We start from the raw sequence: 13,349 nt of genomic DNA, 5'->3' as shown, positions 1-13,349 counted from the left end.
GCTATAAATTGTTATACGTGTACATGTCACCATTATTTGATTCATGGGTGTCTAATTCACTGTGTACAAAGTTTAACCCTAAAAGGGCCGGGCTTTTTTGGCTATGCTCAGACCGCGAAATTATTTTTCCAGCATAAGTTCCGGACCCCAAGTCTCAAAACTTCAATTTATTGACGGAATAAACGGCAATGTAATGTGAGATACTATTTGTATTACATGCAATACTTTCGGTGTGTTGAAAATTTTAAAAGTTCAATGATCTAATTAAGAAATGTATTACCCCCCCCCCCCCCAAAAAAAAAGAAGAAGTAAAAAGTGGGATTTGAAGCAAAAGGTGGGACTCGAACCTGGGACCTCCAGTGTATGAGTCAGAACGTACACCTTTTGCCACACGAGATATCGCTGCAAGCAGACGTTCTTTTTTCATTCTTAGAGCGTCTTGTTAATGATTACGTCATACGGTCTAATGAATATTCATACATTCTCTCACGGGATCCGGAACTTAAGGGAAAGATAATTTAATTTTAATAAATGAGAGTGATTAATTGTAAAAATAATCAGGTTTTTATGACTTTCATGACAGAGCACTGTTTTCCATAGGATATGTACACAAAATCACAAAATTGTGCCCGTTTTGGGGTGACCATTCCCTTACAAAAATGGGCGTGGCTTCGCAAAAGTGTGCGCGGACGTTGCAAATTTGGTCTCAAAAGTTGCGCGAGACTTGAACAAACAAAGTCAAGAAGCCTCGCGATGAGGCCTTCTCGTGTTACAGAATTATAGCGCGAAATGTCGGGGGGGGGGGCGGATTCTGCCCCCCCCCCCCCCAGCCCTTTTAGGGTTAAGGGAGATGGACCGAAAGGGGTGTGGTTGTGGAAACAGATGTATTTTTGTAATATTCTGCATTATATCTACATGGACAATCACAATAATCTCAGTGATATTCAGTTTTTAAATTGATGTTTATTATCATCACCCTTCTTTACTGCTCATGAAAACACTGAAATACAATCACATACAATGGTATACATATTACAACAATCTGTAAATGAAACTCAACAAGGAAAGAAAAATGTCAATATCAATATAACAGACAACTTTGTAATAATTCATCCAATTGTCACATTTCATCAAAGCTGGAGACTCTAATTAAGCTGACGTGACAGAATCCCCAATTAAAATTAAGTATTTTCACTCGAACTGCAGACAAAAGGTGTGAGCCCAGGGTGTAAATAAGCAACAACCTCTGTAATCCCCCTCCTCTCCCCCCCCCCCCATCATAGTATTACACAAAGAAACCATTAGGAAAAGATCATCGAATTACCACATAAACTGAAGTTTGCCATTATTTTTATACCCAAGACTGTTTTCATATGCATTAATAACATCGACATTTAATCTCACCCTTTTATGCATGTTTACTGGAAAATGGAGGACCTGTAAGACCATGCACATGCAGGAACATTGTGAAACATAAGTATGCAAAACAGCAAAATTAAGACAAAATGTATCTTTATTTCATCATATACATGTTATTCAGGTTTCAGATTTATATGGGCAAAATATTTCAAGAAGTGCAAAGTATTTTTCTCTAACCTCAGACAAGTTTTGGTTTATTCAATTAGGTATTTTGTGCACAATGCAAATTTCTTTGCATTCACATACTACAGTAATGATTTGAACAAGACATCCAGCAAAAGATTATTGCTGGGAAAATGGTGATATTCTCTTCAGGATTAAACGACAAGTTCACCTTCATAGACATGTGGGTTGAGTGAATGCAGCAATATTAGTGGAACACATCAATGAGAGTTTGAGGGAAATCGGACAATCCGTTCAAAAGTTATTAATTCTTGAAGTTTCTGCTCAGTCATGGCTGGATGAGAAGACTACTATAGCTTGTGATGTCATATGAGTACAACTACATAAAGAAAGTATAAAGAAAATTCAAGATATTCTCACTTTTCTCACATAATAAAAGAACACTCGACTTCTCTCTTTCAGAAGTCAGGGGGAATAATGTTACCCCTAACATAAGTCAGTAAGAAGTCGAGGAAATGTGCACTTTATTCAAAAAATCAAGTTTTGTGAAATTCTCTTTTTATTTTCCTTATATCGTTGTATGCATGTGACATCATACACTGTAGTAGTCTTCTCCCCCAGCAGTGATTGCACAGATATTTTAAAAATTCATAACTTTTGAACGGATTGTGGGATTTCCCCAAAACTTTCACTGATGTGTTCTACTAACATTGTTGCCTTCACTCAATCCACATGTATATGAAGGTGAACTTGTCCTTTAATAGATGTTTTCTGAATAATGCATTATGGTATAATTTTGATATGCATAGTAACTGATTTCTTAAAAAAAAAAAAAGAGTTTACACTGTACATGTTTACGAATAGGATAGAAGTGACTAATACTGCAGTACGTTTGTACATGACAGTAGGATGCAAAGAAAAGTGCTACTTAAAATTAAATCTTGATTCCAATATAATGAAGAATCAAGAAATAAACTGGTAATGCATTTTTTTTTTTTGCCAATAAACTCACTCTTTATTGGCAAAAAAAAAAAATGCATTACCAGTTTATTTCTTGACTCTTTGTTTTATATATACAGCTGTATATACATACATTGTATATCATATATTTGCTCAACATACTAAGGTATCTTAATTATCAGAAAAGAAAGAAATTTTGTTTTATATTAGTGAGAGAGAGAGAGAGAGCCTGAATGAAATTTCTCAGTAGATCACAGTCTTGCTTGTGGTGGGGTGGAGAGCTCTAATTCTGCACCAGCTTTGCAGCATCCTCGACACAGCCCCAGCGGAGGGTGATCCCAGCTCCACCATGGCCGTAGTTGTGCACCACTTACCGGAAACAGACAGAAACAAAGGTACTATAACAACACATTTGAGAAAATTGTAAAGCAGAAATTTGATACAAAGAGACCTGATACAATACACAACGGTATCATTGGCCGAGAATCATACAGGCTTTACGAAAATGTCACAACACTGAAAACTACCAACGATGAATAAAACAATTTTGTGCTTGTTGGATAATGCATACCAGCAAGCAAATTTTAAACTTAGTTCGTTCACCGGTATTACAAACATTCAACATCTGTATTGTACAATTTCTATGTTAAAAACCTGCACTTTCATAAAATGAAAAGAAAAACCAGTAAATATTTTAAAACTTAGAAAAATAGATCCAAGACTGAAATATACACTCCCTTGAACTAATATCATCTTCTTAAGGAGATGATTAAACACAAGTATTGCTATCTGTTTGAAGTGTTGTTGGTGTAAGGAATGTCTGTAGCAGTTTACTGATTGTTCCTTAATTATTTTGGTTGTTGTAACATCCTCATGGCATTGATGCTGCATTCAGTAAGCTAATGCATGAAACATATTGTAAGAATTAAAATCAAAAGTCCTTGAATCATCTTTCTTGCTTGTGAAGTTTGTTAGCTAAAATCATCAAAACCAGCAAATCTGTCAGAAGTTGAACTCATCCTGAGTTCCTGCAGGGAAGGAGTAAAAATGATGATGCTGGTACATGTACTGGTACATGTATAGCAGTAAGAAGTGCCAAGAACAACACCAACTTCTCCCAAGTGGACATACAGGTACAAATCAGCTCCCACAGACACTTAATGTGGAAAACAGTTCTAACTGAACTACAAAATTACTAGAATACTAATGCTTTGGTAGTTCCCTGCAGCTAAATCAGCCAGTAATGGTTTTGTTGTTTCCTTGCATATGTTACATATTTACAGAATGCTTGTTAGAAAACAAATCAAGTCTCACAACTGAAAACTGCATTCATTCCTCCCATAAGGAATTTCAACATTTCAGAATCACACAGTTAACAAAATGGCAAGTCTAACATGTTTCTATTTTAGTTTTGAAATGACAATGTCCAGCTTGTTAGAGATTTCTCTGAGAATGTATGTTTGCTCCTGGATCAAATAATGACAGTCTTCCAATGTTGGCACTTTCCTTGCTGCAGATGCCTGGGAAGGTGGCATAGGAGCAGACTCGCGGGGAATGACCGAGGGTGTTGCACTATTAATTCCAGACTCTTCAGTCTTACACCGCACTGGTGACTCTTCCACTGGACCTTGGAGCCAAGAGCCATCACTTGTGTCATCAAAGAGAGCTGGGGCCATTTCATCCTCCTGCAAAATATTGATGAAATAATGATGAATATATATATATATATATATATATATATATATATATATATATATAATCTACATAGCCCAATTTGCTGATGGAGACTTTGCAATACTAGGGGAAAGAGATGATGTTCCAAAAGACTTCAAGGTCATACATTCTGGGTGAACAAGAAAGTAACTTGTAAGTACCTAATGCAATCGATAACAACTGGTTAAGGTATGTTTAAGAGAAAGGGTGCTCTCACATCAATCATGACTTAATCTGCAAGTGACCTAAAGAATGTGAAGCATAACTACTCAGAATATAATGTTGCTTCTAATACCTCACTTGAAGAGGAAATAATGGGCTCAGCTTGAACTGTAGCAAGAATGGCCAGGATCGCTTCATGTACATGGTGAAAAGGGACACTTCCTTCTCCTGCATAAATGATATTATGAATTTAAGTGATTGGATAATGGTATTTATTTTGGTAATGCCATAAAATTAAGTCATTACACTGCACCAACAAAGGTATTTAGAGACAATTCCCACCCATAAGACATAAACATACTGTTTATGTGTTTAATTGAGTGAATCTAAACTTCATTTTAAAAAGTGATGCAAGCTCTGGATTATAATAGAATATGGCTTCACTACAGGTATCTCTAAAAGTTATAATGTAGAGGTGATATTACTTATAAAATTGAGAAGCCTAGTCATAAGAATATATTTGTTTAATGCAGTATGGACCAACATAAAAATGTCAAACCCTGCAAATACGAGTACATGTGTAATTGGTAATGCATCATGGACCTCGTAGGTGGATGTCTCAGTAGTAATCTGTTTGGTCTAGTAACCTCACATGTACGTAATAATGAAAAAAAAAAAGTGCTCTTAGCAAGTACAACATATTCTCAATATATCTTTGATTATCAAATATGTAGCAAAAGATCACCACAGTTTAAGGGGATGATGTAATTCTGGTTGAGATTGGGATACAGGTTTAAGCTTTTGTGAGATGATTAGAAACCACTTGAAATATCAGAAGCAAATTTATACAATTCAAAGAGGAACTTAAAGTTTTTTGATGAAAATCGATTTTGAAATGGCCAAGAAGTACGTAAACAACAAAGTAAAACAAAGTGGTCCTAACAAAAGGTGGGACCTACCTTTTATTAGGGCCATTTTTGCTGGATATCTCAGCCATTTCAAAACTCTTTGAAATGTATGCTCTTTAATATTTCATCTAAATTCATTCTGTGTGAATTTCCTGGGTTCATCCTCTAATTGAAGAACATTATAACAGCTTACTCACAATACAACAGATCAAAGTAACTTAAAAAAAATGCACTCTAATAATTAAAAGTTAGTTGAGTTGTATTGCTCATTTAAATGAACAAAGTTTCACATAGGCCAAAATTATCAAGAACCCGCGGCACTGCCTGCCGTTATACATTGTGTCATTAAAAGAAAATATATAAAAGAATCTGAATGTAATGATGTGAACAGGCCAACTGTTACAGGCAAATTTGAAATAAATATTGTACAAGTATGTATGACTTATAGACTGGAGATACAAAAAGGTATAGTTTTCAAATTGTAATTTTAGTGAAGATACGGTAGGGTCAAACGGAAATAATGCAAAAGATTCTTTGCTTAAACGTTTTGCCGAAAGCTATTTCTTTATTCTGGCAGCTTTTGCTGTGCACTTGTGAAGGAATTTTGCATCTGTATTGGCAATATCCTCTTTACTCACCATTTTCTACATAACTTAAAAATCATATTCTGCTTGGTAAAGTTGAACTGTGATACAATGATTTCAAATTTAAGGGATGCATGGTGAAAATGTTATCAGTGGCATCTTTTCAAAGATGGATACATTATATGTAAATCAGGAAAAGAAGTTAAGTGGACAGTATATCCTAAACAGGATAACTTGGTTCTCTGTGACTTTAGTAGATGAAGTCATGTACAGCTCTGGTAAAACCACCAGGTAGAAGATGATGCCTGTCTGTTTCTTAGTTCTATAACCTCAGTTACGCGTATTTCCAATATTATTATGGTAGTATTGCTCTATGCAGGTTTATATCACATTTAAGTATATGCCTTGAGGCTAACAAATTGTGCATTACCACACAAAAAGGATATCATCAGATTGTTGCATGTACCTCTTTCGTCGAGTATCATTTTATACTGAAGAGCTTTTCTCTTCAGATGTACCCACTTGGCTTTGATCTCACGCCATGTCCGTGCTGGACCTCCCGCAGCCTGAAGGACTTCTGTGGCCATTAGCCAGCACTTCTTTCTGCTCTTTTCAATCTGCAATAAGAGTAGATTCAATAACAGTACAAATTCAATCACTTATAATCACACATGAAGTTTATTATAAACGTACAATATGTAACGATGAAAGAAGTTAGCATCCTGGTTTCACATTCCCTTTCTACAAGTGGTGACTTGTTTCGATGAGTGAAAATCATACCACACTTACCACATATTCTTTGAGCCAGTCCGCTTAAAGGGGATGGCTAGTAACTGATCAGTGGGAATCAGTGGGAATGCTGGAGGATGATTGCTCCAATCCTTGTAAGATTCATTTAAGAGTACATTATATACCTATTGTTGTGTGAAAATTATTTGCTTCAGAATGGTCTCATATTCAAGTAATGTGCAGTTTACTGTTTCCAGGTTCGCATGCCTGTACAGTGACGGGGGCCCTAAACTGGTGTATAACATAATCATAACCTTCATGTTATCACAGCATCGAACTTGGACAAGAAATACTAGCTATTCACTTTTTTTTTTTTTTTTGCTGAACATTATAACTTCTATAAAGATACAATAGGTCTACTAGTCACTTACTTTTGCTGAGCAATGGCCTGCCCTGCTGGAAAGCTTTGATGCATGTTGTTGAAGGAAACTCAGAAGAGCCCCTATCTCTTCTTGGCTGAAGTTGTGTTTCCTTTTCTGTTTAATGCACAGAATAACATAAATTTGACTTGAATAATAGATGCCATCTTCAAACATAAATCATACACAAAATGTTTTCATTTCTATTCTCTTTAATGTCAAAGTTGTCTGTCTGCAGTTAAGATTAGGGGAAAAATGAACCAGGGCATAGTAATCAAGTTCAGTAAATTACTTGTGTACTGGTATACAGCACACAGGACAATTAATCATGCAAAGTACACATAGTGTACCGCCGTACATAAATTTACCATTTAGAGCAAGGCCTCAGTAAAAGATTGTGTAACTTGTATTCAAATACAATCTGGTGATCGATGTACATGGAGACCCTAATCAAGTGCTATAGATTGCATCTAGACTGATGGCATCTGTCTCTTCTTGTCAGTGCGACAGTGGGCTTCTTATCTCTCTTATGTATTTATGGTCTAGCCCCCCCCCCCCCAAAAAAAAAAAAAATAAAAAAATAAAAAATAAAAAAGAAAAAAAAAAAGAAAAAAGCCCCCAAGTAGAGACAGATCTTCTGGTAAAACTGCTGTGCAAAATAACTGACTTGGCCAGGTCAATTTTGCATAGCAAAGTGATACGAGAAGACCTGTATTTACAGAGAGGCTGACCTAACCCCGGGGCGCTGTACAGTGGGTCGCTGGTGCGGTTAGGGCCGACCATATATTATTAGATAAGAAGCCCAATAGGTATTGTTTTTTTTAGGAAGAGACAAGTAGCATTGGTCTAGAGGGCACTATAACCTGGAAATCAAAGTGAGGTCTGACGATTCTTGACGTCTACATGTTGTATGGTATTATAAAGCTGTTATTAAACTAATTTTTGGAGCAACCCGCAGTGCTGGAATTATTTTCACGGTCACTGTCTAATTAAGCCTACAACTAGGCGCCTACTGTAAACTAGTAAAAAAAAAAATATATATATATATATAAATTAAAAAAAAAATGAATAAATGAATAAAAATACACCAGACTAGACCCTAGTACTACTTATAATTGTGGTGAGTGATTGAAATGTCCAGTTGGAATGAAATAGAATCTATTACCTGTATTTTACGATGTACATTGTACTACAGTGTCAGTGGTCCTATCCGCCTACCTAGCTAGGTAGTCATGGTACACAATTTGTAGTTTTGTTTGTTTCTAGTCAGTAACAAACTAGACTAGTACCGGTACTTTAGGTCAGTACTAGCCCGACCAGACTTTACCGTATATATTCTAAGTTTTGATTTCATTCCAATTGGACATTTGAGTCGCAGCTCACCACAGCTACCGTGAGCTAGACAACAAAGCAAAGACAAAGTTGTGTAAACTTTACAGCGACAGGGCCAGGGCAGTGACGGTGTATCATGATAGCAGAGCACCCCAAGTGCTGACGTGCCGTACATACTGGGGCATACTAGAACCTAGATACTGCAGAACTACTGTTATTGTAGTGTTCAAGCGTTTCCAATTCGTGTTCAACACTCTAAAGACACATTCGCCAGCCAGCACATTGCATCAATTACAATTCAAGGCACAGAAAGAATTTACGTACATGCTAACTCGGCCCACGGGACAACTCGTCCCACCCGTCGAGGGTGGGCCGAGTTGTCCCACTCGTTGGTATCGATAGTGATCGTGAGCGCTTGTCTGTGTTTGAGGTTATTTTGTCTTTGTGACGTCTTTTTTAACCGTAACTTTTATGGAATTGTGCTCAGTGGTTTCTAGGGCCTGGTAGGGGAAAATATGACCAGGTAAGCTCTGAGATTGTACTGTAGTACTAGTTTTGGAACTACATGGCATTAAAGATCAAAAGTGGGATTTTTTTTTTTTGGTAACACCTAGAACTTTCGACAAAGCTTAACATTTGCTAATATTTCACATTTTTTCTTACCTGCGCCTAAAATTGTATTATGATGGCCTGTAGGCCCACGGTAAGACAGCAAACTTGAATTTGTTGAGCTTCTTGGCTATTTCATTCTTTTCAATCTCAGATCATTATATTTTGTTCAGTTTGTTATTGTATAGACCGATTCAATTTCGATGGGGTCGGGCTAACTCGGCCCACGGGACATCTCGTCCCACCCGTCGAGGGTGGGCCGAGTTGTCCCACCCGTTGGTATCGATAGTGATCGTGAGCGCTCTGTCTTTGAGTTTATTTCGTCTTTATGACGTCTTTTCTAACCGTAATTTTCATGGAATTGTGCTCAGTGGTTTCTGTAAAGAATATTTGCCAACTTTTGGGGGATACAACGACGTAACAATGAAATTTGAGACGTTTTTATCGCGGTTCGCGATCCCCATAGGTTCACGTTCATTTCGCGCGGTGGGCTAACTCGGCCCAGCTAAGTTTTAGCTGTTGTTTTGTCAGTAAATCTCTGTAAAAATATCAATTTTATCATGTATGAAGGTGTATTCAGGGTTCCTTCAACTAATTTCATCTTCGAGGGAATTTAATTTCGCACATGTGTGGTGAAATGTGGGATATTTGTTCGCATGATTTCACCTTTGCCGTATCCGCACCGCACCGGTCTCGCCACCAGCAGCTCGCTCACGCATCACTGTGGCAGAGCTGAGCAGCGCCATGCCCATGCCCACTCTCGGCGAGGCACGGGGCGGCGCGGGGCACCCGCGCGAACGGCACAGAGGGAGCAGCCAGCCACTCCGTACCCGTATCCCCAGTAGAGAAGAAATCAAATTATACCAAGCTGAAGCCAGCGCCCAAACTCAGCGCCCAAACTGTGCTCTCGATACCTACTGTTATCGATACTAGGCCTCCGCGGCGATACCATTGGAGTCCAAACTCGCCCTGTAACCACAGAACTTCTATGGTCACGACCTCTACGGCACAAAACCACCACGTTCTCGTTCCCCTCCTCTTCGGACGTCTGTCACGGTTTTTTTTTGTTTGTTTGTTTTTTTTTTGTTTTGTTTTGTTTTTTCACGGAAGCGATTGGAGGTTATTTAGTAAGGTTTCGAACCAATTAACGGGGTCACATTTTCCAAGTATATTTCATGACAAATACAAGAAGGGTATTTCTGACAATAAGTTATTAAAACTATAGAAAACATGAATAGTCGGTTACGACAAAGTTTCAACGAAATGTTTAAATGAAATCAGGTTATTTTCGCCCATATATCGATACCTATTTTTTTTTTCTTTTGTAAGATGATTTTTGTCAAAAGTTTGTGAAGATTGAGCAAAATATGAAGAGTCGGCTGCCATTCAAAGGTTTAAAGGGAATTAATAAGATAAATTTGGGTATTTTCTGCCTTTATTTATTCTTTCCCTTTTAAAAAAGAAAAAGAAATATATATATATATATATATATATATATATGTATGTATATATACAATGTATATATATATATATATATATATATATGCATGATAATCTGATACGAAGTGGCCGCCCCTAGTTTAATCAGAAATACTTGAAAGATGATTTTGGCAAAAATTTCTAAAGATCGGCGGCCATTCAAAGTCAGAAAACAGTTTTGGCACTGAGACAAATTTTTAGTGTGGCGTACTGATATATTCGGTCTGGATAGTTGCTAAATAGGATGACTTCTCTACCCTTTTCGAATGCTATATTTCTTTAAATCATGAAAGTCTTTGATACAGATACAATGTTCGCTCTGTACTTAGTGACAAATTCACGACACGTGTTTTTGATAAAATTTAGATGAAATCAAAGGAAGCACAGATAATAAACGCCCGTTTAAAGCAAATAATCAGATGAAATTTTGGTATTCTGTGCCTTTGTTCAATATTTCCCTTTCAAGAAAGTCAGATGAAATAGTAAATGTCAGCGCCCGGTTGAAGGGAATAATGAGATGAAATTAAGGCACTTTCGGCCTTTGTTTAATCTTTTCCTTTAAACAAATATATTTCTTGATATGATACAACGCACCCACCCCTAGGTTGATTAGAAATACCTTAAATATGCGGGTCGGGGGCCATTCAAAGTAAAAAATGAGTTTGGGCGCTGGGACTGAAAGTTTCGTATATTGGGTCTAGGTATACTCGCTGAAAACAAGTATGATGTCTTTCAACTATCGAGTAATATATTCCTTTATATCATAAAAGTTGTTGATACAGATAACATGTTGAACTCTTTACTTCATTTCATATTCATCAGACATGTTTCTGATGATCTTTGGTTGAAGTCAAATGAGGTGTAAATAGTCACCACTCGTTTAAATGGAATAACCAGCTTAAATTGGGGCATTTTGTGCATTTGCTTAATCTTTCCCTCTAAACAAATATATATTTTTTAATCTGTTACCACGCGTCCACCCCTAATTCGATTGGAAATAGTTCAAAGATAGTTTTGGTAAAAATTTGTAAAGATTGCCAAAAATACGAAGAGTCGGCGGCCATTCAAAGTCAGAAATGAGTTTGGGCGCTGGGACTAAAACGGGTGCATACTGGGTCTGGATATAATCACTGAAATCTGCAATGACTTCATCACCCTATCGAGTGATATATTCCTTTAAATCATGAAAAGCTGTAAATACAGATATCATATTTACTTTGTATTTCCAGACAAAGTAACGACACGTGTTTCTGGTGATCTTTTGTTCAAGTCTGATGAAACATTAACAGTCCGCACCCGGTTACAGGGAATAATCAGATGAAATTTGGGCATTTTCAGCCTGTGTTTAATCTTTCCCTTTAAAGAAATATATCTTCTACTCTGATACCACGTGTCCACCCCTAATTCGATCGGAGATAGTTTAAAGATGGTTTTGGTAAAAATTTGTAAAGGTTTCCGAAAATATGAAGGGTCGGCGGCCATTAAAAGTCAGAAATGAGTTTGGGCGCTGGGACTAAAAGGGGCGTATATTGTGTCTGGATATAGTCACTGAAATCTGCAATGACTTCTTCACCCTATCGAGTGATATATTCCTTTAAATCATGAAAAGCTGTAAATAGAGATATCATGTTTACTTTGCATTTCATGACAAATTCACGACACGTGTTACTGTTGATCTTTCGTTGAAGTTTAATGAAACGTTAAAAGTCAGCACCCGTTTAAATGAAATAATCAGATGAAATTTTGAGCTTTTTCGGCCTTTATTTAATCTTTCCCTTTAAACAAATACATCTTCTAATCTGATACCACGTGTCCACCCCTAATTCGATCAGATGCAGTTCAAAGATGGTTTTGGCAAAAATTTGTAAAGGTTGCCGAAAATATGAAGGGTCGGCGGTCATTCAAATTCAGAAATGAGTTTGGGCGCTGGGGCTAAAACGGGTGCATACTGGGTCCGGATATGGTTACTAAAATCTGCAATGACTTCTTTACCCTATCGAGTGATATATTCCTTTAAATCATGAAAAGTCGTTAATACAGATATCATGTTTACTCTCTATTTCAGGACAAATTTGCGACACGTGCTCCTGATGATCTTTGGTTGAAGTCAAACGAAACATTAATAGTCAGCGCCCGGTTAAAGGGAATAATCAGATGAAATTTGGGCATTTTCGGCCTTTGTTTAATCTTTCCCTTTAAACAAATATATCTTCTGATCTGATACCACGTGTCCACCCCTAATTCGATCGGAGGTAGTTCAAAGATGGTTTTGCTAAAGATTTGTAACGCTTACCGAAAATATGAAGGGTCGGTGGCCATTCAAAGTCAGAAAAGAGTTTGGGCGCTGGGATTAAAATGAGTGTATACAGGGTCTGGGTATAGTCGCTGAAATTTGAAATGACTTCTTTACCCTATCGAGTGATATATTCCTTTAAATCATGAAAAGTCGTTAATACAGATATCATGTTTACTCTGTATTTCAGGACAAATTTGCGACACGTGCTCCTCATGATCTTTGGTTGAAGTCAAACGAAACATTAATAGTCAGCGCCCGGTTAAAGGGAATAATCAGATGAAATTTGGGCATTTTCGGCCTTTGTTTAATCTTTCCCTTTAAACAAATATATCTTCTGATCAGATACCGCGTGTCCACCCCTAATTCGATCGGAGGTAGTTCAAAGATAGTTTTACTAAAGATTTGTAACGCTTGCCGAAAATATGAAGGGTCGGTGGCCATTCAAAGTCAGAAATGAGTTTGGGCGATGGGAATGAAACGGGTGCATAATGGGTCTGGGTATAGTCGCTGAAACCTGAAATTACTTTTTTACCTCATCGAGTGATATATTCCTTTAAATCATGAAAAGTTGTTAATACAGATATCATGTTTACTCTCTTTGTCGTGACAAATTGAC

At 37.1% G+C, this 13,349-nt stretch overlaps 1 protein-coding gene across 1 annotated transcript in view; it reads right to left on the bottom strand.

Annotated features, from left to right (window-relative positions):
• Positions 1 to 2,566: 2,566 nt before the first annotated feature.
• The window catches only part of LOC140234136 (uncharacterized), a 40,110-nt gene continuing 29,327 nt past the window's right edge, over positions 2,567 to 13,349 (bottom strand). Inside the window, exons 2-5 of the mRNA XM_072314208.1 lie at positions 7,030 to 7,134; positions 6,336 to 6,486; positions 4,511 to 4,605; positions 2,567 to 4,187 (exon numbers count right to left, since the gene is read on the bottom strand). Of these exons, the coding sequence (XP_072170309.1) occupies positions 3,903 to 4,187; positions 4,511 to 4,605; positions 6,336 to 6,486; positions 7,030 to 7,134 (636 nt within the window). The 3' untranslated portion in view covers positions 2,567 to 3,902. The remainder of the gene's footprint in view (positions 4,188 to 4,510; positions 4,606 to 6,335; positions 6,487 to 7,029; positions 7,135 to 13,349) is intronic.

This window comes from Diadema setosum, chromosome 10, assembly GCF_964275005.1.
Source record: "Diadema setosum chromosome 10, eeDiaSeto1, whole genome shotgun sequence".
NCBI lineage: Eukaryota > Metazoa > Echinodermata > Echinoidea > Diadematoida > Diadematidae > Diadema > Diadema setosum.
The sequence above is the reverse complement of the archived record's forward strand: the minus strand, read 5'-3'. Positions and strand labels throughout refer to the sequence as shown.